Source organism: Zonotrichia leucophrys, chromosome 10, assembly GCF_028769735.1.
Source record: "Zonotrichia leucophrys gambelii isolate GWCS_2022_RI chromosome 10, RI_Zleu_2.0, whole genome shotgun sequence".
NCBI classification, from domain to species: domain Eukaryota; kingdom Metazoa; phylum Chordata; class Aves; order Passeriformes; family Passerellidae; genus Zonotrichia; species Zonotrichia leucophrys.
This window is the reverse complement of record NC_088180.1, coordinates 13,833,955-13,859,642: the sequence shown is the minus strand read 5'-3', so window position 1 is coordinate 13,859,642 and position 25,688 is coordinate 13,833,955. Positions and strand designations below refer to the sequence as shown.

The following is a 25,688-nucleotide window of genomic DNA, read 5'->3' as shown; positions in this document are numbered from 1 at the left end:
AGCTTAGAAAACTCTTGCACTTACATCTCTCCACTGATCCAATAATGCAATAACAATTGATATATCAACAAGGTCACTTTCTGGGGGGAAACTTGCAATATTTCAGTCATGATTTGGAAGATGGAGGTATGTTTATAACACTCAGATGATATCAGGTCAGGAGGGATCGTAGGCACTTGAGAGAACAGGGTCAGGGTTCAGAATGACCTTAAGAAACTGGAGAGCACATCCAGATAAGAGATAAAAGCAGACAGTGAGTGCTGCATTTGCAAAGGAGAAGGCAAAATGCACTTTTATCAAGTCAGCTTTAAGCTGGAGAGGGATAGGTTAAAATAGGGCTGAGGATTTGTAGTGGATTACAAATGAACCAACTGGAAGAGCTATTGCAAGAGAGACAAGTCTTGTTTGGAGTTATATTTGAAGGAGTGTCCTCCGTAAGGTGAGGGAGGTGACTTACTCATGTGTGGCACTGTGGAGCCATCATCAGTGCCATCAAATCCAGCTTGGGGTGCCCTGCTCAGAGGAAGACAAGGGAGATTGGAAAGTGTCCAGAAGGGAACAATGAGAAGAGATTAAGAAATGTGAGAAGAGATTGAAAGAACTAAATTTATTCGATGCAGCAAAAAGAAAACCATTGTGCAATCCAGCAGTCTGCCAACATGTAATAGTGGTTATTAAACTCCCAGATTTCCATGGCAGTTTAATTTACTGATTTGCTAATTTGCCAGGATGATTTAGGCTGGATGTTGTGAAAACATCCTGTTACCATCATAAAACTGTTGCAAGACCACCTAGGGAGGCCAGGAAACCTCCTTCCCTGGGAGTTGTAAGAGATAAGAGAGATGATGCTGCCAGGACCAAGCCTCAGGTCTGTTGTTGCCCGTTGGTTTTGGTTTGTATCCCCCATGTTTGTGCTTTGCTGAACAGGGAGAAGAGCAAGGAGCTGCTTGGCCAGAGTCTGGCAGGGTGAGCACAGGAAGGGGACTGGGACAGCAGGACTGCAGGAGATGAGGGTGGGAAGAAGGGGATGGAAAAGAGCCTATGGGAGAGAGTAGAGACCCACATGGCACTGAGATGAGTGTTGGGATGGACAGTAGGTGTGGAGAATGCAGAGATTTTTCCTTCCTCCAGTTGTAATCTCTCATATTTTTCTTCCTTGGAGTCATCAGATAAATGGGTAAAATTCTGGCCAAGGTGTGCAGTGCCACCCACCTCCTGTGGCTGGTGCTGAGGAGCAGAGTCTGGTGCAGTTCCAAACTACTGAACCTTGCTGGTGACCCAAGACAAGGGATTGTTAGAGTTCTCTACGTTCCAACTTATTTTCTTAGAAATCAACTATTTTAGCAAACTACTCATCCTGAGAATCTGCCAAAATTCAGGTTGTCTGTATGCACTGAAGTTCATTTTCTCCATCTGCATGGGTGTGCATATGTACATACCATGGGATGGGGGTTGCAAATCCCTTTTTTTCCAAAGGGCCTGCAGAATAGCATGGGAATTTCGTCAACAGCTTGGACAATTTCAGAGCAAGTGGCTCTGAAGTGTTGGAAACAAATCAGAGCTGGGTCTGGTGGTGGAAAGTGCTGCCTTAACAATAGGCTGTGTTCTCACCCTGCCTCTTTAAAATCACTTGTGTAACCCTCTCTTTGTAAATGTTGTCCTGTAACTACAGTAAACACGGAAAATCCGAGCCAAAAGGGAGCCTGCCCTAAGCCTGGCATTAATGCTGGAGGCTGACACACACTTACCCATCGGGTCAGGCCTTTGGGCTAGTCATCTGCCAAGCCCTTTCTCACACCCACCAGCATCCTGTGTCTGCCCCGGATGCTCAGAGCAGAGCCTTTGAGCTGTGTGAGGAAATTGTGTCAGCTGGCCAGCCCTGAGTGAATTCATGGCTGTGTAGGACACATCACCCCGGCTTTCGCCGCCTGCTCTGGCCATCGCCACACAAGCTGCAGGGAGCGAGAATAAAAGCTGAGGGAAGGAAAAGGAAAAGAAATTCAAACCAGGCTGAGCTTCTTGTTCAGCCTTTACCATTACTCATGCCTTGAAGGCATTTATACAACTATTGTGGCAGGTTTTTTTTGTCCTGTGCTGAATTTCTCTGGGTGCTGCATTTCCGATGCCTTTTTATCCAGAATGCTGGTAATCCCCAGCTCAAGACAGTTTCCAAGCTCAGTCACAGGATTCACGGATGTTAAGGGGCGAGGCAGGAACGTGGACACGGAGCCAAATCCCTAGCTCAGTGCAGGGATGCTGCTCCCAGCTCTGGCTCAGGGCAGATGAAGGCGCCGTGCCGCCCCCACCGCAGCCACAGGGCTTGTGCCAGCCCTGCTGATCTCTGGAGATGGTGAGTTAATTCTCCTCCTCTTTGCCTTCCCCTTCAGCCACTGTTCTTCAGAGGCAAAGATTGCTGCCTGATACTCTGGTTTTTCATCATCTCTTCATTTTCTCTAACGAAACATCTGGCTCTGCCGTCCTCCCAGTTGCAGTGAAGTTTATCCCTCTGTTTCTTCACACTTATGGTTGAAGGCATCAAGATCTACCTGCAGTTTCATCTGGCAGCTGTTGCTTCAAAAGCAGAATTGTTTGTTTATTCTGGCTGCAGTTTTGAGATGGTTTAGATTGAAGACAACTGTTTAATAACTACAGTTCTGCAATGCTCACTTACGGCTTGCTTCAGACAAAGGGGTTCACTGATAAATTATTTTGCATCAGTGTATTAAAGTAGCTTTCAGATCCTTTTTAGGATCAGGACTCTTGTTATTTTACAGGTTTGTAAAATACAGACCTAACAGATTTTATGTCCTGGTTCAGAACTTAAAGTAGTCCAGGATAGAAAATCCTGGGTTTGGAGCTCTCTTCTAGTGGTTTGATACATTCATTTTCTATGCAGTCATAAAACTATGGATCCATACTATCCATAAAATAATGGATATTTAAGACTGTTAGTCTAGCAAAGGAATGCTGGCATTGAATATTGTACCTTATGAAGGAAAATACTGTGCTGTTTCTGAAAGATCCAATCTCCTTTATTCTCTGTGTTCTTTTATTTGTGTTTGAAATATCTTAAAAGCTTTGTGGTGTAACTGTTGTACAGTAGATATGATTACTGCACGTTGAGTTCCTGGTCTAAATATAGAGAAAACTAAGATGATAACGTGGGAGACCAAATGTAGACTTTTGATGGAGGCTGCATTATTTTGACAAATGGGTACTTTGCTGTATCAGATCACTGGGTTTTTATCCTTCTGAAGGAACTTGTCTAGTTCCATTCTGATATTTTGGAAGCCAGAGTTGGCCCCCTACAGTATAGACAGGCCTCTGTTCATACTTTTCTATAGATTATGTTTTTTTGCCGTTTATTGGAATTTACACCATTTTACAGGAAAACCTTATAAATGCAATAAATAGATTTTTAATTATATTCCCATACATTTCTTCTGGGTTTTTGTGAGTAGTCATGGGACAGACAGGAGAGATGAACAGGAGCTCTTGGGCACTGATGAAGCGGGCTCTAGCAATATGCAGGCATGGCATTTCTGACTTTACCTTCCAGCAAAGGATGAAAAGAATGATGAGTGTAAGAAGATAAGAAGTACTGTCAAACTTTTTCCGTAGAAACATGGAATCAAAGTGCCTGTCACCTCATGGTCCTTTCACAGATTTCCCTTTTTGTTACTGTTCTCAGCCTTTTCCCACCTATTTTAGGTTGTTTACCTTCCCTTATTATATTATTTTCATGCAAAGGTGGAAACCTGTTGTTTTTCCTGCGGCACCTCAGCTGTTTCTGCTCAGTGTCTGTTTCTGCCTGGTGTCACACACACATCCTGGTATGGCCCAGGGTGACTCAGCTGTGTTGCAGAATGTTTCTGGGCTCAAACTGCTGTTAAAACATAAGATGAGATAAAAGCTTGGGTGATAACTAAATGTTTGCCTCTTCATGCAGCATCCTTGCACTGAGCAGACTGATGGCTCTCTGGCTTGACAGGGACAGACTGGTGGTGGTGAGGAGGTTTTTAAGCCTGGGGCTGTGAAACAAGAATAGATGGTTAATGTTGCAGTGGATGATTCAAATATCATAGTCCACCCAGAAGGACTGTGTGATTTGGTGTCCAAGAATGTGATATCCAAAATAAAAGTTTAGGAGGGAATGGGTTTGGCTGAGCTGGGGCAGCTGCAGGTCAGAATTAAAATCCCCAGGGTCAGAGCAGCGCCTTGGTGTGTTGTGTTTGGCTGTGGGCAGTCATAGCTGTCCTTGCTGTCATAATTAATTAAAACTTTCAAGAATAGGAAACTTCTGAATTTTGGTAGAAGACTTTAGTCATAAATTGTGCTAAAGAAGAGGCAATGTCTCCAAATGACATGTACAAAGCATGGACAAGAGTGACTTTTTTTATTGGGACCCCAGAGCAGATAGACACAAAGCATAAAAGTTTCTTCTCCATGCTGCTCCTCCTTTCCACTGCTGCTTTGGTTTTTCACTGCTGTGGTCTGTGTTTTGGACTTCTGCTTTGAAATAACCCCAGCAAGAAGGCTGTAACAAGAACATAAATTGTTTTGTAATTCATCAGCTATATAGGAATTAGCAGATGGGAGCAAATTCTAAACTAGGCTTTCTTTTGCACTTGGTGTCATGCAGATAATAAAGTTCTTCTTCCTCTTCTCTTTCTGCTTCATTTATACATTAAATTTATGCCTAAATAAACATGTACTTGATGTAGCAAACTTTCTGATTTTCTCTTGAGCAGTGGTGAACTTAACTGCTCCCTCCCTTCTTACTTGCTCTGTTTATCATCTTAGTGCCAGTGATGTACTTGGTGAAAATGAAGGCGGTAGCTGTGCCCAGGAGACTAATCCAAAAAACAGAGCAAATATTTCTGGATTACCTTGTTTGCTTTCTGTTCTGTTTGTGTAGTTTGAAACAGAGGAATTGTTGCTATTCTGTGTTTAACCTGAGTTATGCTCTCTCCTTTCAGATCTGCAGAAGGTCTGATGGGTGGCTTATGGTTTCCTCAGCCTGGTTAGATAGTACTTCTCCCTAAAGACTTTGCCCTGATCCCATTACAGCCACTTAATAGTAGTTTCTCCTTATTTTTGCACTTAGTTATTTGGGGGCATATTCTTACTGCATCTTTTCCAATACCATGTGCCTCCCTCTCCTGGAGCATTTCCATCTTCCCCACTGGAGCACCAATACTGAGTTTGCAGGTACCTGGGGGCTGGCTCTGCCTGTCTCTGGCTGCGCTCTCCCTCCTCATGTGTGTCCTTCCAGCTGCTGAGATAAGAGGCAGGAACATGAAGCCTCACCCCTGCTTGCTCATTAGTCTGAGCTCTGGTACTGAGTCTGCTTAGCATCAAGTGACTTGTTTGTCTTGTGTCTGAGACTGTGCTTACCTCCATTAATCAAAAAAAAAAAAAGATCATAATCCTGAACTACTTGACACTGAACTTTTGCTTGGTTTCTTAACACAGCTGGATATACTAAATGCCTGAAAGCTGTTAGGAGGAATATTTCCAAAATACACATTTTCAAAGACTGGAGGTGCAGTTCTCTGAAATGTTGGTTTCAATCTGAGATCATCTTGTGTTTAGGAGTATGAAATCTCTTCTGCCTTTCCAAAATACTGTACTGATTCTTACCAAAAGCATGGAGAGGGATGGGCTGTTAAAATCTACTGAGATTACAGAAGGATTCCTTGGTAATTTGTTCCACTATTATTTCTTTTTTTAACTCACTGGCCATAACAAGGTGAGGAAACACTTACTGACCTGCTTGCCCGGATGACTTGTAGCTTCAAATGCCTGCATTCTAGGGTTAAAACAGAGCAGTAATGTGCCTTTTTGAGCCTTTTAAAGAGAATGATGGTTGCTTACATCATGTCCAGATATTCCTACCTGGAGATAAACCAAGAGAGGCATGACTGTAAAGACTGGGGTCTTACAAAGGGAAGGGGTGATAGAAATTCCTTCCTGCAGCACAGGCAGAAATGGGTTTTAGGGCATTTTGCAAATTCTCTGTTTTAATGTGCTTTGAGGAGAAATTGAGAGGCAGCTGAAAAAGCTTTTTTAGTTCATAGCTGTATATTTGGGGGACAGTGTTTGATTTTTCTTGTCAAGCCTTGTTTATTTCTTCTTTTCTGTCTTTGAGGAAGCTGAGTTTTACTTCGTATGCTATAAGCGATGCAGAAAGCACCCAGAAGACTGTAGATGGATCCTCTGCCTTTGTTATAAATCTATGTATATAGACTAAATAAATAGCTTCTTTCTGGGCTTAAAATCCTTGCAGTGCAGCAGACAACAGAAATTTGTGTCTTGGAGTAGCTCCGAGAATTCTTTAATGCTGAAATATCTCCTCTGCTTGCGAACCTGGGGCTCTCCCTCCTCTAGATAAGCAGTTTCTGTTTAAACTGGGGTTTTTTTATGACTGTCCTTTTGGGCAAGCCTTGGCACAGCTGACAGAGACTCTAGAAGTGCATGGCAGGGAAATAAGAAGCTTGAAGGTAAGATTTAAACAAGTCCTCTCTGTTAAAAAGAGCAAGGGGAAAGAAAAAATTTGTGCGTGGGGTATTGGCTTTCTTTGGCTCTTGACAGTTTGAACGTACACTGAAAAAGACTGGAGCACTTTAAAAGCTTTGTAAGTTGTTTTCTTCTCCTTCAAGAAAACAGAATTTAGATAGAAACATCTTGTTTCAACTAGCAACTGAATTAAACGTTGAAAATAGCATATTTTGGTTGAATTTGTTGTTTTGGGTTTTTTTTGTTAGGCAGTCATTAGATTCACAAGAAAAGTACATTCTGTTTTTATGCAAGCCTTCCTGTGAGCAGTACGTGTTCTCTGTCTGGGAAGGAGCACTGTCTGAAGCACCAAATATCTTGTGGCAGCTTGACTCTTAAAATATATTGCGTGTTATCTTTTACAGAGGATGTTGGCAGATGTCTGGATCCCAGCAGTGAAAGAGCAGGAGGGGAGGCAAGACAAGCCTGGGGTTTATTGTGGATTCTTGTTGGAGGTGGAGATGGGAGCCAGGAAGATGGGCAGTGGAGGGTGCTTAGTCCCTTGTAGGGGCAGAAAGCAGCAACAGAAGGGGTATTTTAAGGCAGTATTTAGTGAGAAATTAAGAAATTAATTTCCTTTATTTCTTGTCTGAGTCTGGTGGGCAAGACCACACTTTGGGGACATTCATCCTTTTTCCCCCAAACTCCCAGTGCAGGGGAGGAAATGAGGTGCTGACTGCAGCCACTAAAGAGAGACCAAAGTCAGAAATGGAGCCCAACTTTTATTTTCTTCCAGTCTTACCAACTGGCCTAGCCAAAAAAGAACATAAAATGACAACAGCTGTTGAAAAAAGTCAGAATTGTGTGCCTGTATCAACAGATGTTTCCATAAGCCATTGATTTTTAGGTTGGCCCAGCTTAAATACAGTATGAGGGTGAAAGTCAAAAAGGTAAAATCTTATCTAGGAGATGTTTCTCTGGTTAGGAGAACTTTATAAGCTGTCAGAGAAGCTATAAACAAAGTTACACCAAAATATATAGTGGCTTGTAGTTTAAATTGTGAAAATATTTTGCTTTCAATAGCTTTCAGATCTTTTGCTGGGTATTTTTGCTTATGCGTCTGCATTAAGTAAGCCCATTTAACAAAACCTGATCCTCTTATAAACATGGAATAATGACAGTATCCCACATATGGGTTTCATTAATTTTTGCATGTTTTGAAGTTGTCTTTTTTTTTTCTCCAAAAGGCAAGCTTCAGAAACAGAAGAGACTAGTGCTGCATGATAGCCAAAAAAGACTAACTGAGGAATAATAACTTGGAGTAGTTAAATTATTTAACTGTTGTATAACAGATTTTTTTTCCAATAGAGAGGGATGCTGCATAATCTGCATTCCTCCCAGTTGCTGTTAGTTGTTTGCTTTGATGCAACTGGCATCAGTTCTGCTGGTTATCTGCAAGCTTTTGTGCTCTTGAGTCTTGTAAATGTTTTGGATTTTAGCCTGAAGAGAAAGCTTCAGAACATTTTCCTCTTTCTTCCTAAGAAAACAAAACCAACTCTTTCCTTGTAGTCACTGGCAAGAAATCTCAGATGCTCCATTTTCCTTATCTGTAGCACAGCAACTTGCAGCTCCTGGGACAGTCCAAATCAGAAGGATAACTCAGGGAAATTGCAGAATATAATAAATGCTGCTTTTTGACATTTTTGGTGCCATTTATCATCATCCATTGTCTTATATGTATTTATCTATTGAAAAAAGCTGTTAAAAATATGGAAATGCATCATCTCTGGCAGGTGGGGAATGAGAGAGGGGAGCACAAAAAGTCAGCAACTCAAACTTTCCTAAAGCACCTGTATTGGCTGACATTCCCCATGTTTGCAGGGACATTCCTTAGCTTTAACTGAGTGGAGAGGCACAGGAGCAGGGCTTGGGAACCATTATTCCAGTTAGGATTTAACCTTGCAACTACAAATGTTACTGTAGAGGGATCTTTGAAAAGCTGGTAGAGGTGTAGGATATGTTAGTTTATAACCTTAGAATAAATATTTTGTTCTTTTTCTGGAGCAGCATCAACTATTGAGAAAATTCCTTACTAATGGTGATGCTTCCACATATCTGGCTGTAATTATACATGTTTTATGCCATGAAATTCCTTTAAAAATACTTTCTAAAATCAGGCTATAGGGGAGAATATACTCAGCATGGATTGATGTAGCTGTCCTTAATGATGGATTTGTGGATCCAATGAATCCTTACCCTTGTATATACATCCTTAGTCCAGAGGGATGAAAGTGGGGTAAAAATGGATAAAACCAGGGTTTTTTCCACAGGGGCAACATTCTCTCCTGGGCTCTTGAGCTGTAAAGACATGTTTGTTTAATATTCTTTACAGAGGACTACCAGGGAAACGGATAAAACAGTGAGCAGAGGAATACTCATGTGGTCCTAAAGCAGACCTCCCAGGCAGTAGCTGGATTCCAAATGCCTCCTCTCAAAGTTTGCATTGGATTTCATTTCAGGTTTCCAAATGCATGGAGAGAGGGCACAAAAATATTGGTTGAATGCGGGTGTAGGTGGGAGGGTGATCTGGAGTGGCTGTTATTGCTGGGAGAGGGGCTTGGCTGCACTCAGAGCATCTCAGCTACCCTTGGGGGCTGAGATCCTCCTTCCCACAAAGCAAACAGAGGAATTGGAAGGGCAAAACAAATGCCACAGTGTCCTCAACCCACTGCCTTCATTAGCAGCCAAGCAAAGAGCTGACCTGGGAATATGATGGGTGCCTTTGTACAGCGCTCTGCTTTCCCAGTGCTTCCCCTCCCAAATTTTCAATTACAAGATGAAAGAAAAGATAACTTTTTCCCTTTTGACACAGTGCCTGGCCAGGACAATACACTGGGTCGTGTGGGCTTCCGAAGGGCTGAGTCTTAGGGACTTCAGTTAAAAAGGAAAAAAATAAAAGAAGGGAAACTGAATCATTTTCTGGCATGATTTATTCATTTGAATGACCCGACTCTGTTTTTCAGTTAGATTACAGTGCCTTAAACTGTAGGCATGAAAGAATGGTAAAAGTTGAATAATTTCCTCAGTTCAAGATGTGTCAGTTTTATATTGTCCATTAATTTCACTCACTCATGCCATACGTCATTTTTGTTGCGCTTTATCCGCCAATTCATCTACATAATCTGCTACCCTGTCTCTGTTTTTAGCTAAAGACATAATTCATCAGCTAGAGCCATCCAGCAGGCATTTCATGGCACTGATCTCGTGTTATGCTGAGGCATCCTGGAGTGGCTCAGGCCATGTCTGCCTGCTCCTGTGCCCTGCCCACAGCAGTGGGGATCATTACAGAGCACAGGGATGTTTCCTGCCCTCTGGAAATGTGAGGTGCTCTGTTTTCCTGCACAAAAACGTGAACTGGTTTTTAACCTCATATCTTGAACTGTTGAGATTCAGTCTTTCTAGAATGGGTTGTTATGGGGGAACAGAACATGTATTTTTAGTTGTATAAATGAGTACTTTCTTATATCCTGTAGCTATCCCAATCATGTCAGAATATGCTTTTTTATTATGGATTATATAAAAATGAAGAAGTCCTTTGATTTTTGCATTTTTAAGCTTTATAGATAATGAAACATCCCCTTTTCTTGCATTTGAGACAAATGCAATGATCTCTTCCTTAACTCCTCCGTAGGACAAATCCTTAGACATTGCTTGATTGGACTTGAGCAGGCCTCCAGGTATTTGAGGGATGGTCTGTGCAAACCAATTTCAAGTGACTTGTGTCATGTTTAAAGTGGTTTAAAAACTCCTATAAATGCAATTTGCTATTTTAAATACTTTTATTTATGTTGTTATCTTTCCAGATCCCCAAAATTGTAATCCTTCCTTTATAGGAGAATCACAGTAATTAGCAAGGATTACCACTCATTGTGTACATGTAAAATTTACATGTTTATTGACAGCAACTGAAAACCATAAAGGAAAACATAAACAAATCTGTTGTGACCAACTTTAGTGTCGGATGAGATCAGAGAAATGAGCGTCATTTCTTCAGCAGCAGTTCCAGGCTGGGCTGGGCCAGCTGTGAAATCAAATCATTATCTTCTATCCACTTGATTTGGTTACAAATTATGTTATTCTTTACAAAGTCCCCATTTTTTTGGTGTTTGACCCAATCTGTAAGTCATTAGAACCCGTGCCCTGGTGGGAAGTGCCTGAGCACAGGACCAGCTGACAGGAGGACACAGGGGATGCACAGCTGATTTGTTACTGCAGTTCATAGCTCAGGTGCTCCTTGACAGCCTCTTTTGGGACTGTTCCTGCTTTTTCCACTCATGTTTTCCCTTCCCTACTTTCAGGATGTTGAAACTCACAGAGCAAAGCAACATGTCCAGTGCTTGACAGCAGGAGTATTTCTCTCTACTCCTATAACACACTAAATAAATAACTGTGGGCTGCTCCAAGATCCCACAGCACTCCAGCCAGCTAGACATCCCAACTGCAGTTATTTTTGGTAGAGGAAGAAGCAGATCTTGCAAAGTGATGTAGAGTCAGCTGAGGGGTTGCTAATCTCTTGAGTGGGTTGTGTTTCTCCTGTAGCCATTTGGGAGCTGTGAGATGGGCAGTTGACTTCCTCTGGAAGGATGTTCAGGCATGCTCTGTGGCTGACCAAAGCTTCAGCATTTTTCTGAAGGTTATATGGACAATAGAAATTCCTGAAAAATGCACACTGAGTCTAAAAAATATTAGAAAAAGGGAAGGGTCAGGAAGTGGCTGAAGGTCTCTCAAGGTGTTTTTGTATTTTCTGAAAACACGTGCTCCATGTATCCGTGTCTGACAGCTTTCCAAGCCCTCTTCATTCCCTCATGGCTCTTTAGCTGTTTCTGTCTGGTTCTGTCTGAGCTCAAACACAGGCTGCAGCTGGACAGTGGATTGTTTGATGTTAAATTCAGCCCAGTCGTGTTGTCCCAAAGCATTGCTCCACGAGGAAATGCCTCTCTCCAGACCTTGGTGTGAATATATGATTTAAATAGGGAAGTTTTGGGAGAGTCCTAGGCTGGAGAATAAAACTTGTGTTGGTACTATGGATGATTTTCCCCAAGGAATAAATCAAACCGATGAATATGGAGGTGTTTTAGAACCAAGATTGTGAAGGTTTCTTGCTGCATCACTGACCTTCCCCCTTGGAGTAGCATGGATTTGCCACAGGTGGTGGGGGACTGTCTGTGTCCCCCTCTGTGACTCCTTTTCTTTCCAGGAGGGGGAATTCAAAATCACAGCCAGCCTTTTGGAGCCACTTATAGCTTGGTGGGATGCTGCTGGATCGTGCCATGGCCAGAGGGATGCAGCTCAGGACAGAAGTGCCACCACCCCACAGGGATGCAGACGGACAGGCACAGCTGGACTGGCTCAGCCACAAAACTCCTGTCAGTGCTGCAGTGCTCCTGCAAACATGAGAAATGCCATGAGAAATCCAGGGCTCTTGACCAAGGTTTGTGGTGTGAGTGCTTGCTGGGGTCAACAGCAGCCTGGTCTGCTTCAGAATCCACATTTGAGTGTCCATCGTGGTCTGGTCTCACGTGGGCGCTGCCTCCCTCCCAGCAGACAGGATGGATGTGCTCTCCTTTCCAGATTGGACGTGCTCCTCTTACAGGCTTTGCAGCATTAGAGTACAGATTTCCTTTGCCTTATTTAGTTTTAGGAAAAAAGCGATTTGTTTTGTCTATCCTTGCAAGAGCCAGAAATGTAAAATTTTAAAAAGCCTTCCCAGAAAGCTACTTTCTTTAAAGAAAAGAGTAATTGAAATTGTAATTCTTCTCTCTTACTGCCTGATGAATTTATTGTCACCTCATTTTAGTGCCCAAAAGTGGGTTTTGCCTTGTTTAAAAAAGGGAGAATTTTTTCCTTTCATCTGCTGCTCCATTAGTTCCTATCAGAGTCACGGTTTAAAAAGTTAATGCGCCTGAGTATTTCTGCAGATTGCATCATTGCAGTGTTTCATAACGATATGGCAAAAGTAATTTGAAACAGATAACAATAGTTCAGTCTGTTTCAGGATAACCATGATTTCCTTGTCATTAAGAGGTCTGTTAGCAGGCGGAGGAGGAGGAGGAGTTTTATCTGGATGAGTTACAGATCATATGGCGTGATCAAGTGCGGTTGTTCTTTTTTTTTTCTTCCCCCTCTTTTCCTTCCCTTGAAATCCGCAGCGCTGGACTTGGGTTTGGATATGAAATGATTGGATAGTTTCAAACTCCTGGCTGCACATAGTGGCTCAGAGCTTCCAGATGTTTTCAATAAGGATCCCAGAACTGTCGCATCAGCAGCCGATGGCCGGGGCTGCTGCTCGCGTCTCCTCTCCATTTTGAGCAACTTGCCAAAAAAAGAGAATTATTTTCTTGTTAGGTTTTGGTTTTTTTTAATTTAATCTTTATTTTCTGATCTCCTGTTTCATGGTGTTTCAGAGCATAAATGCTATATACTGTCTAAACACTTGTATGGCATTCAAGGACTGCCTAAATAGCTGGACAAAAGAGACTGAAAGCTTTTGTTCTGCTCTGTCCCTGCTGAGTCGTGTTCTGTGTCTGCCTGACAGTGCCTGTGTGGATTGCAGGCTGTGTGCAAGGCAAGATTTCTAGCCTGAAACAATGCAGCAAAAGCCCCACCTAATGTGGGAACAGGGTGATGGTCTCCCAAGGGAGAGTGTGTCTGGCACATTATCTTCTACTTGTTTATATTATATTCCCCCTCCTCCCTCCTTCCTTCAACAGCAAAGTCTGGAGAAGAGGATGAGATGCACTTTGGGTGTCTGTAGTCGTCACTGGTCCCCTGATCTTTGCTGTGAGTCAGGAACATAACTTCAGAAAAAACTCTTGGAACAAATCAGGGATTGTGAAGCTTAAATTAAAAAATAGAAGGGAGAGAAGGGGTTACTTTTTTTCTTGGTGTGTATTGATTCTTTCCCTCTGTGGCTGAAGGTGTGGGGGAGTCAAGAGATCAACTGACCACCTTAACTAGATCTAGACACAATTAAGGAGTAAGGCAGGTCATCATCTTGATTCACAGGACATGCACCAAGTCCTGGGATACATCCTGTGCCCAGAGTCACCCAGCTTGGTGTGAGTCTGGTAGGTTCCCTGGCTGCTTCACTCCACCTGTCTGCACCTTCCACATGGGATTTCTGTTCCTTGCTGCCCCATGAAAGCCCCCACTGGTTTACTTGTGGCTTTTGGCCGTCCCAAAATGCTTATGCATAGCTCAAGAAAATTGGCCTCCTGCCATGAAAGCTGCACATTTCCCAGCATGTCTCCCATCTGCTTTGACTGGAGATGTTTCTCATTTCCCCTTACCTGCAAGAAGGGTGAGGTAATGTGAGCCTGGGTGTTGTTGCAGCTGCAAGTTGGACCCATCTTGCATCTCTGTGGAAGATGCACTGTCACAGTTAGTGATTCTCACTTCCTCTGCATGGTGGGCATTCCTTGAGCCCTGCAGCTGTACATCTCTTTCTGGTTGCCAGAGGAACTCTGTGGATCAAAGGTGAAATGCTTTAAATGGAGTGTCTGAGCATAGCTATGCAGTTGTTGTTAGGATAAATCTTGGCTGGGCATACCAGCAGCTGTAATTAAATTGATTAAATCTCTCTGCTATATCAGTTTTAATATAAAGGTACTCCATAATGAAACATTAGAACATCATTAAGACATTCTGACTTTGCAAATTCCTGCACCTGAACTAAATTCACATACTTTGTTAATGGGTTCCTGTCTTGTAAATTTAGATTTGAGGAAATCCCTGCCTTTTATGGTAGTGTTTGAAATGCTGGAATGCTGTCACAGCCATTTCTGATTCCTTGTCTCGATGGGCACATGACTGCTGGGACTCATTACTTGTGGAGAAAACTGGTGGCTCCAGAAAGTCCCCAAAGTACGACCACATTGTGTGTGTCCTAATACTGAAAGCAGAAGCTCTGCTCGTTGTTGGAGAGAACGGAGTCATTGGCTGAGATCTTGAGCCAGGGACTGTAGCTGTAAGACAGTCTCATGCAGGAATCCTCCTCAGTTCAGCTGGTGGTGTGGTGGAGATGGAGCTTTGGGATGTGAGGGAGAGCCTGGAGCATGAGGGAAGTGTGGGGAGAGCCTGGCACTGACCAGGTAAGAGTGTAGCTGTGTCCCTCACTGGGAGATCTGACCTGCTGCGAGTCCCAGCCTGCTCCAGCACCTGAGGATACGCTCAGGTGCAAGGCCCAGGGCCAGCCTTTGTGTCATCCAGTTTCAGGAGAGGAAGCCCTTTGCTTGGTTGCTGAGTCTGCTAAATCTGTAGGGTAGCTTTTGTCTAGTCTGCCTGTACAGATCAGGGTGGCACATCCAGGAGCTCTCAGCAGTGTGGTGGTTCTGTAAACTCCTGGGTTTTGGTCTTTTACCGAACAGGCACGGAAGGGAGTCAGTTCCTGTGTTACTCACAGGCTGTGGTGCAGTGGCTTTGGGCAGTCAGAAGACTGGGTAGCAGTGGGAAGACAGAAGCTGGAGGCCTTGCATGCAGCAGATGGGTTTAGATCTCCTTTGGAAGATTCATCTTGCGTTCAGATGCCGAGAACTTGTGTTTTATCCGTTCCAGTAGGCTGTAGGGTTTGAGTCACCTTTGCAGGAGTTTGAGCTGGTGGCCACAAATCTCTTTATACAAGCAGGGAGCTGGGACCACCCTACAGGACTGGATGAAAAGACCTACAACCCTCTAACTAAGCTCCAGGAGTGGAGCAAATCCCAGCAGCAGGAGGTGGGCCAGTCTGCCGGCGCTGCTGTTGCAGATCAGCAGTCAAACCTCGGGTTGATAAATGCTGTTTGCAATTCTATTTTCTGCTTTGTAGCTTGGGATTAAAAATTCTGCATTTTCAGCAAAGCAGCAAGTTCTGGTCGCTACAAACTCCCAGTCTGAAAACTCTGCTTCCCCTTTTCTTCTCTCTTTTTTTTTCCTTGTGTTTTGAACCGCCCCCATTCCCTTTTGAATCGGTGAATGAGAGAATGTCTAAAGCCAGGGAAGTATGGAAAGATTTCATCCCTGGAGAGGTCAGGGTGGGGTGGAAAGCGGAGGGGGCTGCAAGGGGGCAGTTTGAAAACAGGAAACCATGTGGCAGTGAGCATGCAGGGCCCAGCTGATGTGAATGAGCTATTGAGAGCAGAGAGACTCTCGCTGGCCCCAGCATTAGAAAGACAAAAAACTTTGGGTTGGTTTTTCATTTTTCCTCCCCCCAAGAAAAAAGGCTCTGTCTTTCAGGCTAGAATAGATGAGGGAAGATTATATTTTCTGGACAACTAGTTGCTGAGGTCTTTGCTCTGTGTTGCAAACAAACTAAGAAAAAGTAAATGGCTGATTTCCTTTTTTTTTTTTTTTTTCCCATGCGCACTGATTAAATCATAAGTTTCCGTTCCTGGTTTAGGAAAGCATTAACCTTGAAACTGTCTTTCATTCACCTGGCCTGGGGGAGTGGGAAGAGTCTTTTTACCTCCTGAAAAACACGTCCCTTTGCTCTCAGTCTCGTTTTGGACCGAGCAAGCACACCAAGTGCCTGCAGCCAGAGGTGGAAGAGGCTGGCAAAGAAAAGCTGCTGCTTTTTCTTTTTCTTCCCCCACTCCCTCCTCTTTTTTTTTTTTTTTTTCCTCTCAGTGAATCATGCTCCCACAACTGCAAAGTAAATTTGAAAGCCGGGAGAACACTGGTGCAGGACTAAAAAGGCAAGCAGTGACGTCCCAGCCCAAATCAGGAGGGAGTGGCTTTATTTCATTATTTTCTTTCCTTTTGCCCAGTGCTGTCATTAGAAATTTAAACTTAACTCAAACCCAAGCCGTCTCGCCCGGTGAACAGTGAACTGACTCGGGAGGAGGAAAGTACTTTTTTGTTGTTGTTTCTTTCAGTGCATGAGGGCGTGAAAAACAAAACGCTTTGGTGACACTATTTGCGTTGGATACCGAGATTGGTTTTTTTGGTTTGTTTTTGTTTTCTTCCTGAATTAGACCCATCGTGGCTGAGCCTACCTTCTGCATTTCCACTTGGAGTGTCAGTATTCCTGCTGCACACATCTGGCTTTTGTTCTCTTTTCGGGCAGGATTTTCATTCTGGTGCTTTTTGGATATCAAAGTTGTCTGGAAAACATTTTTTTTGTTATTATTACTGTAACAGGAAGGCTGATACCATTCTTAGCAGTCGCAAAAAAAATAATCCTATATGTATAAAGCTGTCTTCAAATATCTTTTGTTTGCTATAAGTTCCTGCATTGCCTGTATAAGCAAATCTGTTCCGAGAAGACTTTATCAGCCGGGCGCAGCGCTGGGATTTTCGTTTTCCTGTTAAGAAGCTCGGGCAGACTGGTGTGCTGAGACACAGGGACTCCTCTGAGCACGGATGTGAGAGGTCTGGGGCTGTGGTGAGCCCAGGGTTCATGGTGGGCTCTGCTCCTCTGCTCCCAGCTCTTTGGACAAAATGTACGAACGCCACAAGAGGCGATACAGCCTGTGCGACATCTCCAAGGTGGACAGGACTGTAGATGTTGTATTGTTGAAGGTATGATGTTTGTATATATTTATTTATGGGTTCCCTTCCCTCTCTCCAGGGGATCAGTCTGTTCCTTGCTGTGCTCATGTCCCTCAGGATGATGCAGTGGGAGGGACAGGTGGAAGAGCTCTTGCTTTTCAGCATGGAGGTGGTTTTGAGTTTTATCAAACCGTATCATATTATTATCATATCATTATCTCTGCAACTAAATAATCTCTTGTGGTGTGCACTCTTTGGGAGAGCTCCCTGGCCGTCTTTCCTGCCCTCTGCCCTTAAACAGTCCCTGGTTTGAAATCCCAGCTGGACTTTTGTGTGAGGGGAAAAGGCTTTCCATTTCCAATGCTTGCTTTTTGAGATTGAAAGGCACATGTTCTCCAAAAAATGCATTCTGCCAAAAAAAAGGCATAGTGGATGGATCCTCCTTTGCCTCTGTTTTTTGTTTGTGTTAGAAGGGTTGCTGTCAGTCTTGTTGTTTGGGTGTGATTTTGTCTGAGGATGGGTTGGAGCAAGAATCAGGAGTGGCTCTTGGCTAATTGTCCCAGTGTGTTCCTCCTCTAATCTAAAATTAGCAAGTGCTCCACCAAATGGCACAATGGCAGTCTGGGAATGTCCTGTCTCTGTAACAGCTTTGTGGAGCTTCAGCAGTTTTCCTGGCAGAGTGGATGGAAATAAGAGAGAAGCCAGAGGGACTGCAAAACACAGCCCAATTCAGAGATCTTAATTGCTGGAAGATCATTTCCTTTCCCTCTCCCTTTTTGTCTTTTCTCTTCTTAGCTGAAGTAGTGGGATTCTGCATGATCATATGGCTTCCTTTTTTATGGTTTTTGGTTCATGCTCTTGTTTCCAAGTCAATACAAGAAGATATAACAAATTTATTTTCAATTAATTCTTGTTCTACTTTATCTGCACTAAAAGAGACCTAGCTCTTGTTACCTTGCTTTGTTATGAATGAAAGTGCTTTCCTTTAATTCAGTGTACCCAGTGGTTTTGGTGGCACAGATAGCTGTAAGTTGTTTTCTCTCCCAGCTCAATTTTTTAGAGTATTTTAGACCTCTGAAGTTACTAATGCTGGTTGAGGATTGAATCCCATGATACTCAGTCTATAGACACAGTATGAGTAATTAAAAATGTTGTTGCATTGTTCACACACACTATTTCTTCCACAGAAATAGTGTGTGTGTACAATTCTTAATAATTCCTGGGAGGAGACCTGGTTCCTCTGATAATTTTGGTTGCCAATAAAAAGCACAATCTTTTTCTTTATGAAGAGTATCTGAATGCCTGGGTTAAAATACAATTCACTAGAATTATCCAGCTTCAGTGTTTCTGATGTCATCAGTTCCTTAAATTAGTTTTTATTCAGCAAAGCTTAGATTTTGTAACAAAATGTGGCTCTTATTAGTTCCAACTGGTATTTTCCTAATTGAGTTTCAGAACTGTGGGTTATACTGTCTGTTCCTGCAAATGACTCAGTGTCCATATATGTGTGCATGTGTGCACGCATTGCTGCTCCCAACATGGGCTGTACAGCCTGCAGATGTTTAAAATAGGAGGGTGCTGGTGACAGCTACAGCTACAGTCAACTCTAGCTCGATTTTCAGTCGTCCTTCATATTTTCTCTGGTTTCTATAACATAACTGGTAGATGAAATTGAATTTTGATGACCTAGGGATCCAAGCCAGCGCTTGAGTGCGTCAGTGGCAGATCATCTCTTGACGTTAATGGGAGTTGGATCAGGCCCTTAATGAGGGAGCTGGGGGTGGGGTTTCTGTTGGGTTTGGTTTTCATTAAAATACTGAAATAAAACTGTACCTTATCTAGGCCATTGTATTTTGGGGAGTTCAGAGGACAGGGTTTCTTAAATATTGAAAAGCAAGTACATGTCGATAGAAAAGAACAAACCCAAATTGGATCCATCAAGAGTGTTTGAGCTGATGAAATATTAAGAAGATACCTGCAAAGCACCAAAAAGCTTTCAATTTGGCTGCAGGTCGACTCAGACAAACTTTCATTTCGTGAGTAATAGATGAATAGGTTCGTTCTTTGCTTCATTTTAAGGTAGGGAACTCAGTAATCATAGAATTGTTTAGGTTTTAAGGACCTTTAAGATCATCAAGGCCAGCCATTAACCCAGCACTGTCAAGTCCACCTTTAAACCATGTCCCTCAGTGCCACGTCTGTGCATCTTTTAAATACCTCCAGGGATGGTGACTCAGTCATGACACAGGAAAGAAAACCAGCTGCTGAAAAAGGACAATGGGAACAAGTGGTGAAGAAAGATTTTTGGATGCTTAATGTTTATAGATGAGATTATATTTGCATTGATTGCATCCATTCTTAGAAAGAATTGCAAAAGAACTTTTGGTTCCTACCCATAATTTTGTCATCTGAAAGGCCACTGTCTTGAGACTCAAATTTTCCATGTTTAGATTGAGCCTGAAACAGTGGCTTGTGAAGTTATGAAAAAAATGAACCTCAGCAATTTTGAGGCTTGATGCACACAATTATTTTTGGCTTAAGCATAGTTTCCTCCTCTTCTCCACACATGAAGAAGCAAGAGGCAGCAGGTTACCAGCAGTGTCCCAGTCCCTGCTGGAGGTAGGACTTCATCCTGGGAAGAATTTCCTTACTGTGAGAGATGTGAGAGCCTGGCACAGCTTGTCCAGAGAAGCTGTGGGATGCCCCATCCCTGGAGGAGTTCAAGACCAGGCTGGATGGTGATTTGAGCAACCAGGAAAAGATGTTGGATTTGCATCACCTTCAAGGTGCCTTCCAACCCAAACCATTCTATGATTCCATGATTTTATGTCCTTTCCTGGCTGCTGCAGCAATGCAAACTTGATGACCTTGGATCCTGAACTTACTGAATGCACAAAAGCCTGGATGATGCAGAACTGACATAAAAATTTGCCGTCATTGTTCCTGCTGGGTTTGCATTGTAGCACATGAGGGAGAAGTTGTGGGGTGTGTGGGATGTCTGCTAGTCTGAGCAGAGCTGAGCTCTGAGCAGCTACGTGCAGGGTAAAGCCGTCTGTGCTATGTTATTGCAAGCCCAAAATGGGAAGTCTCGGTGTGCCCATGTGTGCCTTGGCAGCCCTGTCTCGTTTCTATGTTGTGCCTGCTACCACAAATAAAACTACAGGGACAGGATACAAAAACCACACTGGCTGGCACCTTGCAGATAGATCTGTGTGAAGTCAGACAGGCATTCAATAGCAATGAACAGGCAGTGCTTTGCAAAGTTGCAAAGTAAGAACTGGGCTTGCTTTGGGAATGGGAGACTGAATAATCACAGCTGGGAATGTTTTCTAACATTTTTTGCCTATATCTGCATTTCACCTCTGTATGTGAATGCTGAAGTTGTTAAGGGTAGGCATCAGGAGTAAATTTTTTCACAGCTGGGACAATGAGGTTTGATTTTTCTGCTTGATTTTCTGCTTTTCAGATGAACCAATCCCATTTAGCTTCCAGCTGAAGATCAGAACATTATTAATGGAATTAAAACCAGCATTAATAATTAATCAAGGTATTTTGAAGTTAAAAGGACAGCACTATTAATTGGTTTTTCTGCTTCCTGGCTGCTCTGGTAGCTTTACTCCAGCACCAGGGAAGATGCTCTGATTGATCCCTACCTGCCTAAGGCAAATTGCCATTTTCAACATCCTAAGCTAAAAGTAGTCTGTAGAGAAGTCCCTGAATTAGCTGGAACTAGGCTTCCTTACATTTTATGTTGAAGTTTTTCTTCTTTATTATCACATAAGCAAGTTCATTTCTTCTTTGGAGTTGTTCTGGGGAAGGATATGCCCAGCTGATGGGTATGTGGTGTTCTTCAAACTTTGTGGCCCTAAAATGACTAAACTTTAATCCAATATCTATCCATGCTGTTCGGGTCATTGGAGCATGGAAGGACAGAAGTGTCTTTAGAATGCTGTAGAGAATTTTTTGAGTTTTTCTGTTGGTGTCTCATGTAGAATTACAATTGAAAGGGCAGCTTAAATGAAATTATATGTTTTCACATTAGACACATACATGTTTGTGGGAATTTTTCTCCCATATTAGCTAAGAGATGGATTTTTTTGGGGAAAGAAAATGCTGTTATTTTTGAAGCTTAATTGAAGTCTGTTGACTTTTAGTTTTGCTGGTGGAGGACATTGCAGTGCCAAGGGGTGGAAAATGTACTTGGGGCACACGTTCCTTTTCCCTGCTGGGACATTGCTGGGGATAAATGCACTCTAGGAATTTAGTGTTGCTCTTGCACCATAAAGAGCTAATTTATTCACTCATGTACATGTTCTGTGCTTGTAGGAGCCTTTTTTGGTGAAATCCTTTAATATCGTTTTCTGTTGCACTGCTGGCTTGTTACTATGCAAAAGGTCAGTTTGGACCTCCTTGAAAAAATGTCCTGATATGGTGTCACCAGCTCTGTAAAGATAAAAGACTCAGTGTAGCATATTCACAGTGCTAGAAGAAAAAAATCTCCATAGAAATAATTGCAGAAATGCAAGAGTTGTCCATTTTGGCATACATTTGAGAATGTCTTTGGGTTCTGCATCTACCTGTTAATATCATCCCACAAAGCTAAGAGATACACAGGGAGATTACCATAATAATTTAAATAAAAAATAGATGTGGAACTTGCAAGCAAATTGATATGTCTGCTCTTAATATTGTCTGGCAAGATGATTGCCAAAGCCGTGATTGCTGCTCTTGATGGGAGTTTTGTGTGCATGGAGTCTTTCTGCAGCAACAGATGTTGAAGGAAAACAGTGGAAATTCCTTCCCCAGATGCCCCATCCTTCAAGCTCCTTTTCAAACGGTTTTGGAGGATCTTGAAAGGTGGTTCTTGTGAAGGGGGTAAATCAACTCTTGCTTTAGTTTCTAGTGCAGGAATTGCAGGCAACTGGATAATTTCATTGTAAATGGAACTGTAAAGTTAAAAGTTGCTCAGTATAAACATTGAACTCCAGTTATGTGTACAAATTTCTTTAATCCTATATGAAATTTTCAGAAACAGGAAATTCCTAGAAAATAATTACGATATGCATAGAACTTTTAAAAAAGCATTGTATAATTTCTGCTTATGAAACAAATTAATTATAATTGAATTTGAAGTATTGCTTTTTTCTACTACTTCTATTCTGCAATAGATATTTAAAATGGATATTACTCAGTGTGGTGCACAATTACTTAATGATACACTAAGCAAGCTACAATTACTCTCCTAAATAGTTTCCTATGTGCAGTAGTATCTGGTTTTAGCTGCGAGGTAGATCATAGTCTGGAAGCTGGGGAAAATAAAAGGAGAAAAATGGAAACTTGCACATTTAGGACAGAGTTAAAATAATGTGGAGAGAAGATGAATCTCCAGGGATCTGCTAGGAAATGAAAGTTAAAGTCATCTGGTTTCTTGTGCTCTGGAGATGTTGATTTATATCACGACCAGTGAGGTTGACAAGTGCAAACTTTTGCAATAGCAAAAGATTTCCTGGAAGGTCAGTGTGTTCTCTTTATTGTGAAATGGAAGGCAAGAAGAGTTAAAGTAAAACCAGTGGGAGAGAGAAAGGACTTTTCCATGCTGGAGATAGGAGCCAGGTAGTCCCTGGCCCTTTTGATGCCTGACCTCCAGCACCCAGCTCTGCCCTGGATATTGTTGGAGTGTCTTTGAGAAGGAGGTCCTGAGCCTGGTTTTATGGGCAGGCACCACACTGCATGGATTAGATAATGCCTTGTCCAAGGGGAGAGGAAGGAAGAGCCTGGGAGTGGAGTTTGGTGCCACTTACAGTTCCTGTGGGACAGAGGATGCCTCAGCCCAGGGTGTCTCACAGTGTCCAGTGCTGTCCTTTTCTTATGCATTAAATCACATCAAGTTTCAAGTTCAGGGTCTGCAGGAAGAGTCAGGAAATACCTGTGTGTGCCCAGAAAGAGCAATGGAACTATCTGCTGCTCACAGCTCCAGCTGGTGTCCTAAAGGCATCTTTGAACATTTAGCCTGCTGGAGTTTCACCAGCAAACAGAAAATCCTGCAGGATTCAGTTTTTGGTGCCTGGGGATGTGCTTCCACGATTCATTCTGTGTCTGAGCTGCAGATAAACACATTCAGGCTTCTGTATGGAAAAATAGCTGGTTTTCTCCTGGCATTTCTTCAAGGGCTGTGTATTGAAACTCTGTTCCCAGAGGTTGTTTCATATTCCCTCTGCCACTGGAACAGCACTGCACCCTCTGCTCCCGCTGCAAAGACTTGGGATGCCTGGAATCGATGAGCTATAATCAGTGTGGGCAAGCAAGCAAGTGTGGGGCTTTTATCATCTTCTGTGGCCACCAGCCTGTGGTCCTGTCCTTGGGCTTCTCTCAGCAAAACAAGAAAATGGGGGGGAAAAGGGAGGAATTTTCTCACATGCAATGCACACGTGTCTGCACAATCCCAAGACAGCCTCATTTCACATTTCTCCATACTGGTACATTCCCCAGCTCCTGATGCTCAGGTGCTTTTATAAAGACAATTTCCTCTCCAGCTCTCAGTGTCTGTACCTGTAGTCAGTAGTCCTGAGTAAATGCAAGCAGAATTCAGGTGTTGAGGAGGGATCCCAGTACTCAGTGTTGGGCTTTGGATAGTGGGTTTGTGTTTTGAGGATCTATGGACCACCCAGTTCCCTGAGAGCACGCAGTAAACCTCCCTCAAAGCCTGTCTGGGCTCGTTTTTGGCCCAGGGAATACTTGTATATAGTAGTGGTTTCCTTTGTTTTTGTTTTGATGGTGATTATTATTTTTCCTGAATTAGGGCTACTGAGATAAATATTTAATTTCTAATGTTTTATTTGGTACATAATCAAGTATATCTGAAGCAGCATCTTAAACCTCAGTGTTACTCTCTCATTACTTCTTTTAATAGAGAAAAGCAGACGTTTTCAATACTTGGCAAAGCCACAGGGCTGAGGAGAGAACTGGCTGGGAAATTGGAAAAATGCTCAAATCTTTTTTGAAAAAATGCCAATGTCTATAATGCATTTTCAGTGAATGACTCAATTGGTTCTATTAAAGGAAAATATATAATGTTAATTCAGCCTAATATGGCTTATTCAACAGACAACTTGAACCTCTTCCTATTTTGCTTTCTTACTGCTAATTATTGAATGGGATGTTTAATTATTCCTTTCCAGTTGTGGATACCAGTATAAATCAGGAGCAGTTCCTTTGATTTTGATGGTGATTTGTTTAAAATTAGGAAGGGTCAGACTCTTCTTAAGGAGGAAGGAAGGAGGTTCAAGTCAGTCAGAAGGAGACAGAATTTGATTTTGTATCTGAAACGGGTCATTCCTTTTTTTGTGTGGGCTTGAGCACATTTGCATTTGTCCTTCTATGTGTGTTCAACCTCAACCTCTATATTTGCCTTTAATAAAATATAAGAAAGTGTGGTGCAAATTTATTCTGCTTTGTCTGGAGAGAAAAGAATAACAGCATGGTATTTATTGACTTTACAGTCATCAAGTGGTATTTATTGACTTTGCAGCTCTTTTAAGACTAAAAAAAAAAAAATAAATTCTGTGGTTAAGTTTAGATGCTAAGATTAGATGCCACACAGCCTCTCTGAGAACAGGGAGTGTCTTCTGTTGAAAGAATCAGAACATGACCCACTGTCCATGCAACAGTTAAAATGCAACATCCTTGTGTTACTTTGGAAAGCAAAAAACACATTGTTCTGAAGTTTTGCTTACAAATCCTTTTTCAGATTGAAGATTGCTTCTCTTTTCCTAACTGCCTCTCATTTAATATGGATGCATTGTATGTAAAAGGGAGAAAATGGATACACAGTGGAGCAGAGGTGCGGGGAACACTGGGATCTTAGATGTGTGAACATAAAGGGGTGTGATGGGGTCTTGAGTGAATATCTGTATAATGCAGTCAGGGAGTAAGAGCTGTAAAGTGTACATCATCCCTGGGAAAAATAGCCTGCAAAATTCCATGGAGGTGAGAGGGACATCCAGGTGGGACATGCACTGAGGTCACCCTGAGACCTGACTCTGGTAGAGCTCAACATCTTCACCTCTCCTGGGAAACTCCTGCTCTTTTTTCCCCCTCTCAGAACAACTCTGTTCCTTCCCTGTCTCTGTCAGCAGGAGCTGCTGACTGGGGAAGGTCATGGCATCCTCTCCACTGGAGGATTTTAAGGGCACAGAGTTGGATTAGGACCTCTGAGATGGTAATTGAGCCTAACTTGGCGCAGCAGCAGGCAGGGACTAGCTGACCTGTCACAGGCCCTCCCAACCCCATTTTGTCATCGCACAAGTATGGAGGAGGACAAAGCCTGAGGAAGAAAAATGTGCTGTAGCAAGGAGCTGCCAGGTCTGGGGGAGTGCAGGGTTGCCTGTGTGGTGTGGAGAGCAGGAGGTGCTGGCAGGAGCCCCTCGGGTGACAGGCAGGGGACGCAGCCAGAGCAGGGAGGAGCCAGCCAAGGGCTGCAGCAACACATTCCATGATCTCAGTGAGAGAGGAAACAAGGACGTGGGTCATTAGTCAAAGCAGCACGTCAGGTCAAGGGTAGGAGAGGCTTGGTTTTAATTTATTTTAGAAAATAAATAATAAGATGGCAAAAGCAGTACGTTTCATAGCATAGGAGGAAGGAGAACGTTGAGGGGATGGGAATTCAG

The 25,688-nt window shown here is 42.8% G+C and overlaps 2 protein-coding genes across 4 annotated transcripts in view; both read left to right on the top strand.

Annotated features, from left to right (window-relative positions):
* Positions 1-15,372, top strand: part of LOC135452437 (A-kinase anchor protein 13-like) — a 134,325-nt gene extending 118,953 nt beyond the window's left edge. Inside the window, exons 11-12 of the mRNA XM_064722477.1 lie at positions 11,756-11,989; positions 15,115-15,372. Of these exons, the coding sequence (XP_064578547.1) occupies positions 11,756-11,989; positions 15,115-15,372 (492 nt within the window). The remainder of the gene's footprint in view (positions 1-11,755; positions 11,990-15,114) is intronic.
* Positions 15,373-16,765: 1,393 nt separating this feature from the next.
* Positions 16,766-25,688, top strand: part of AKAP13 (A-kinase anchoring protein 13) — a 73,430-nt gene continuing 64,507 nt past the window's right edge. For all 3 annotated transcript variants that reach the window (XM_064722718.1, XM_064722717.1, XM_064722716.1), the window contains exon 1: positions 16,766-17,052. In XM_064722718.1, coding sequence (XP_064578788.1) covers positions 16,972-17,052 — 81 coding nt within the window. In that variant the 5' untranslated portion in view covers positions 16,766-16,971. The remainder of the gene's footprint in view (positions 17,053-25,688) is intronic.